The sequence below is a fragment of the Mustela nigripes genome, chromosome 7 (genome assembly GCF_022355385.1).
Source record: "Mustela nigripes isolate SB6536 chromosome 7, MUSNIG.SB6536, whole genome shotgun sequence".
Taxonomy (NCBI): Eukaryota; Metazoa; Chordata; class Mammalia; order Carnivora; family Mustelidae; genus Mustela; species Mustela nigripes.
The window spans coordinates 73,402,099-73,408,509 of record NC_081563.1 but is presented as its reverse complement, the minus strand read 5'-3'; the positions used below and the strand labels follow the sequence as shown (position 1 = coordinate 73,408,509).

The following is a 6,411-nucleotide window of genomic DNA, read 5'->3' as shown; positions in this document are numbered from 1 at the left end:
GTACAAGAAGATTTGCTTGAAATTAAAAACAAACTACATGAGATTAAAGCATTAAAATCATATTTCTCAATCTGAATACATGTTAAAAAAATCAAAAGAAACGCAGAAGTGCTAGCTCACATTTTTACCATATTACAAAAGCAATTGGTACCCATGTCCATAAAGGCAGCAACAAAGCTGCTTGTCTATTGAAGAGTACTACTGCAAATTGGACTGCATTCAATGCTAGTTGTAAAAACACCAGCTTTTTTTCAGAAGTTGGTATCTGTACAAAATTGCAGCTTATTTCTTCACTTCTGTCCCTTCAAAAGTCTTTACACAGTAATGCTAAAACACCCAGCTTTGAGATCCTGAGTCAATATATTGCCACTTTCTTTTTGGTAGCTTGAGCTTCATAGTGTCAACTGACCTCGTGTATCCATTTTTAATACAGTCTCTTCCTGTAGCATGGGCAAATATTTTAAATCTTCTTCCGAAAAAAATGTTTTAAGTTATGATGTTAGAATGGCAGGACTTTTTCTTTAGGGAAGGAGTTCAGTTGTGCTGCAATGTATTAGATTCTATAGGTGGAGCAGAGTCATATAGTGTATCTGTATCATGTGTAGGCTCACCAGCTAATGTACAAGGATTAGACAGTGTTCCAGCACCACAGTCACAGAAAAACCTAAAGCAAAATGAAAACCCAAAAATTAGGAAAGTGAGGGGGGGGATTGGAAATAAGTGGGTAACAGAGCAAGCAAGTGTGCTACATACCTATCATGTCTAATAAATTCTACATCATGTCCCTGATGGCACTTCTTAATGCAGTTCACACATATGGCATTTCGATCTGTGGTGTTACAAGTGTGACATCTAAAAAGCAAAAGCTTACATTATTTTCTTGAAATGTTACTTCCTCAAAATACTGCGTTTTACCCGACGACCTATGGCTTACAAGAAGAACAAAACCAAAATTTTTGTAGCTCTAGGCCAGGTTAATTTCTGCAAAAGGACTTTAACAAGTCAATCTCCTGGTCTGTGTCTTCTGAGAAAAACACCTGATTTGCAAACTGTAGAAAGGCAGCTGAAACTTTCATTTAAAAAATACTTAATCTGGGGGCAGGGCATCAAGAACCACTCAGTGACTGGGGTACATGGGACAATTAATTAGACCTTTACTTTGAAACTCCCAAACAAAAGCATTGTGTTCCACCTTTCCAGTGATAGCAACAGTTGCTGTTGCTCTTCCATATTTGTGGTCTCAAGCAGATTGATCACAGAGAACTTACTATGGACAAATAAAAAATTCTCAATTATAGTCTCTTTCCTTGGTAATTTTTCCAATACCCAATTTTCTCTAGCTTACATTTAAGAGAAAAATGTAAAAATATTATGTCTTGCCAGTTTAGAAAATCACTATCTCCCCTTTTTCAAGACTCACAAGTAATTTAGAAATATACCTGTAGAAATCATGCATGGGATAGCTGGTATAACTTGATATTTTATATAAACATTGGCCTCTACTAACAGCCTTTTCTATGGCGTCTTGATTGTTCATTATTTTGTTATCTGTAATAAAAAAAAATAAGTAAAATTCTAGAGGACAAAGACTTAAGATAAAAATAGAGATAACAAATAGTCACTTTTTAAAGACCAGAGGAGGCTAACCAATTAAGTAAAAAACGTCAGCTTAAAATAGAAAAATGGATTTTCCTGGTGTAAGATACTCCCAACTGTTTAGAACAAGTCAAAGCTTTCAAAATAGTTCGGAGTTGTAGTTAACTTGGCAGAGGGACAGCAATGGCTTCTGATACCATTATCTTTTAATGGCATATTTTGTATATTTATAGGCAGAGCAGACTCCAACATACCTTTCATTGTCACATTAACACCAGATGCTAAAAATAAGCCTCCAAACCGGTTGTTAAAAATCTGATTGCCTTCTAGTGTTGCAGTTGCATGATTTGTAATTTCAATACCTGAAGTAAAATTTACAAACAGTAGATGCATCATCACATTATAGTTTCTTAACATCTAAAGAATAAGATGCAAATGTTTGAGTCACTGAGAATAACATTTATTTTCCACTGTTAACAGTCCCCTATCCTTGCTAAAGAAAGGCATACTACTTACTACAGATGGTTCATAACTTAATACTTATTTTCATGGCAAGCAGATGATGATAATGCCTGCCCAGAAATATGTTTAGGTAGCCACTAGTTGTACGTATGAAGAAAAAAAAAAGTGTCATCTTCCCTGGCAAAAAGTTGAAATATGTGCACAATACTTGGAAAGTTTGAGAGGCCAGAGGGCTTGAATTTATTTGTATTCCAAATGGCAGTACAAGCTTGCATTCTATCCCAATTAAGGTTTCATAATTATTACTGAACCCAAGAGAGATTTCTTAAAAGTCTGGCTTAGAACATTACAATCCAGAACTTGGATTACGTGCTCTTATAAGCCATTGTTAACTGCAAGGCATTCAGCCACTTTTGCAACACACTTAGCACACCCCTTCAGTTAATAAGCAAAAGAGAATTAATATTCTAAAGATTGAACATTTTAATGTATAGAAAACAAGCTACAGGTAACAAAAGAAAATACAAACCTGCAGCAAAGCCATCAAATATTCTGTTTTTCCTTAAGACTGGATGACTATTAGTGCTGATGAGAACACCTGCTTGAGCATTCCTGAAAATATCATTTTCTTCAAGGAGACCTATAATAAAATATTTCCTCAGATTAAGGCTTATGCACATAACAAATTTTAATAGTTTTGGCGGCATTCAGGTTTTTAGTTTCTTACTGACTGTGTTGTATAAAAAAAGGACTAATTTCTCAGCTGAAAAGTTTATTAGTAATTCAGAGGGGTTTAAGGTAGGAATAACCAAGAACTGCTTAAAATGGCAGGTAACCATTCTACCAGATAAATGGAAATTCCATGGTACCGGGAACCATGTCTAGTTCACTCAACAAATTCCTGGTGGCTGCCTGGCACCTATTTCTCACACTGAATTAAAATGAGGTCCTTTGAAGTATTTTTAGAATCATTATAGCCTCAATGCTTTCATGCAAACCCTATTTCTGGTCATTCTTATAATCATCAAGTGATGATTATAAGGATAATTTCCTGTAGTCTCTCTTCTGTTCTTCCCAGTTTCCTACAACTGCCATGTTCCTTCTCTGCTTAAAAACTATTTTCAGAATAAAGTTTAAAATTAAGTTGCCATTTAAAACCTTTAAAGATATTCCCCTAACCTATTCCATTGTCTTACTACATTATCTATGCTCTGAATATGATACACATTTTTATCTCTAATGCCTTTGGTTTGTATTATTTCTTCATCCTGGAATGTCCTGCCTTCTTTCTTCCTAATGTCACTTCCTCTGGAAGATTTGTTTCCCTCCATCGAATTTATTATTCTCTCTTCTGAGAGTATAACATGATTTAAAAATGAGCTGCGGAATCAGACTTATCAGATCTTCAAATACGGATTCTACCACCTCACTGAGTTCCTTATCTAATCTGGCCATAATGGCACCTACATACAGGGTTTTAATGAGGATTAATGAATTAATACATGTAAACATACACTGCATTAAAGAACTCGCTAATATTACTCTTATAAACCCTACTTATGTATAGTGAATTATTAGTTGTATATGAGCATCTCTGCTCTGAAAATATGAAACTACTTCTGTAGACATTCAACCCACCTGTGAGTTCAGTTTTGACCTCTAAACTGCTATTCCCCTGGAAAAGACTACTCCAACTTCCTCTAATCTTTGCTTTTGCTAAGATCCAGTCTGAATTCTGTATACAAAGTTAGAATCTGGGCACTGCCCCTTCTCTAGCCTCAACTTTCAGTACCTCTTTGCGCCTTACTAATCAGAACCATGTGGTTTCCTTTAGATTTTTGGTTACAATGTGCCATTAGACTCTAAGCTTTCTGGGATGTAGTACTGTTTTATTCACCATTGTATCTTTAGCATCTGTATCAGTTGTTGGTACAAAACAAATGGAAGTGTGAACTGTGCTTTCTACACTGGGAATGGCCTCCCCACCCCACATTTACCAGTGAATGCTCATTTTACAAGACAGCTTAAGAGTTATTTTAATCCATGAATCTTTTTTCAACACCTTACAAATAAAACCATCCACTGTATTGTGTTTCCTCATTATATCTTGTAAAGACTCCTCTATCAGGTATATCATCTTAATGAATTATTAGATTATGAGCTCTTTCAGAGTCTGTCATTAATGGAATCATCACTGCTTGGCTGTAGTAGTAACTGGCTATTCCTTCCATATAAGATGCACAGTGCTGGGTTACTGACATTTCAGGAACGGTGATAAATTTGCATTTAACATTCTCCCCTAGTCTCTCTGAACAACATGCATTTGCAGATGTGGAATTTTTGCCTCAATGTAAAATGAGTTGACCTTCATGTATACAAAACCAGACACGCCTTGACTTCATTAATTCCACTCTCCAACAAACAGTTGCAAACAGGTACAAAGCAATACTTATTTACTACAGACATTTTCATATAGTTACAGGCCAATTAATTTCTAACCTAGTTCTGTAACTGGACCTTGATGTTTATTATAGTCATATCACTATTCTAAATAAAAGAAAGTCCAGAGAGAAAATGTAAACAAATTCGACCTTAAAAATGCCCAACAACTAGCACACTCAAGATGGCTACAAAAAGAAAAGAAAAATTGTACAAACACCTGTCTTCTTTACCTCCAGACACTAATCTAATCTACCTCAAGACCTGATAAGGAAAAAGACTAAGATTCACTCACTTAAAGCTTATATTAATTGGCAATGTCCCTAATCATTAAAGATATGGAGGAAGAATAATGAAAAATTGTTTTTTTTACTAATGCAAAATTAACAACAATACCTCGACCCCCATTAAATATACAGATGCCACCATCTCTTCCATCATGGATTTTATTTCTTCTTAGTGTAGGATTACTATCTGTCTTAATCCAGACTCCAGCCATTGCATTGTCAAATATTTCATTGTCTTCTATACAGCCTAGACCTATAAGTACAGAATTTTAGGTTATGTTATTTGGAAAGTATGGCTCTAAAGACAATTAGCAATAAGGAAAAAATGAAAGATTAAACATACCAGAATTATAAACAAGAATTCCACCATTTTGTCCTCCCCAGATTTTGTTGCGTCTAATTTTGGGGTTGCTTCCAGTCCTATGGATACAATAGAAAATAATGCCATCTTAACTGCTTCTACTCCCATATCCCATGTTATGTTAGGTAACCGTGAAAAAATTTATATTAATCACAGTAAGAATAAGTATACAATGGAGTGTCTTTCCAGATGCTCTGAGAAATTTGTCGGTAAAGACACTGGTGTAATTTTGCTTAATTCTATTTCCAACAGAATATACTTAGCTATAGATTATATTATTACTATAGAGCCTCCTAAACTATAAACTACACTGGGGAGGTTAGATTAAGTGACTACTATTATTGTATACTCACCTCATATATAAAATGAAGGGCTGAATTATAAGTACTACTACAGTTTCTAAAACTTAAAATACAGGAAAGAGGGGTGTAAAAAACTAATACTCTTACAGAAATAGTGTAAAAAGAGAAGCTCACATTTACTGAGTGCCTACAACATGCCAGGTATAGCTCACAAGTATTTTTATATAGCTGCCTACTTTCCAAGTATGATAGAGTACACTGGCAACTATGACTGTTACAGTGGATGACAGAAGAGTGGAAACGTGCTCCTATGGCAGGCATATGTGCCACTGGCTGGTTCAAGAAAAGCTATATTCTGACAATTTAAGCCAAGCATGTGGTAAGAGCATGAATATATATACAAAAGGAGGAATAAAAGTTGAGCATTAAATAAACAAGGGAAGTTCTTTTACATACCCCACATATTCCCACCGAATTCCCTCCCAAAAGAAAGCCAAATGTGAAAAATGTTTACCTTATCTGAACCCCTGAATACATATGATTATAGATATCATTGTCCTCTAGCACTCCATGTCCATTGTCATAAAAATATACACCAACCTAAAATTTAAAAAAAAATTGTTTTCAAATGACAAAAAAAGTTTATAAAACAATCTATTTCCCATGTAAAAATCCAAAATAATTTTACCTGCTTTCCACTATGTATCCTGTTTCTTCTCAGTACTGGAGTGCTGCCTGTTGTCACCCAGACCCCAGCCAGAGTATTACTATAAACTTCATTCTCTTCTATTACGCCTTGTCCTTTCTCATGCTAAATAAAAATTACATTGATACAATATATATCTTTTAGAAACCAGTAGTTTATAGTATGTTCCCCCCTTTAAAAACAGTTATGATAAAAAAATTTCAATTTTTATTTTTTCACCTGAATGAGGTAGTAACATTGCTTTTGTGTAGCCTCTAC

General features: G+C 34.8%; 1 protein-coding gene across 1 annotated transcript in view; it reads right to left on the bottom strand.

Annotated features, from left to right (window-relative positions):
• Positions 1-38: 38 nt before the first annotated feature.
• The window catches only part of FBXO11 (F-box protein 11), a 102,408-nt gene continuing 96,035 nt past the window's right edge, over positions 39-6,411 (bottom strand). Inside the window, exons 15-23 of the mRNA XM_059406119.1 lie at positions 6,136-6,258; positions 5,962-6,047; positions 5,128-5,204; positions 4,894-5,037; positions 2,588-2,698; positions 1,851-1,958; positions 1,440-1,548; positions 754-852; positions 39-664 (exon numbers count right to left, since the gene is read on the bottom strand). Of these exons, the coding sequence (XP_059262102.1) occupies positions 535-664; positions 754-852; positions 1,440-1,548; positions 1,851-1,958; positions 2,588-2,698; positions 4,894-5,037; positions 5,128-5,204; positions 5,962-6,047; positions 6,136-6,258 (987 nt within the window). The 3' untranslated portion in view covers positions 39-534. The remainder of the gene's footprint in view (positions 665-753; positions 853-1,439; positions 1,549-1,850; positions 1,959-2,587; positions 2,699-4,893; positions 5,038-5,127; positions 5,205-5,961; positions 6,048-6,135; positions 6,259-6,411) is intronic.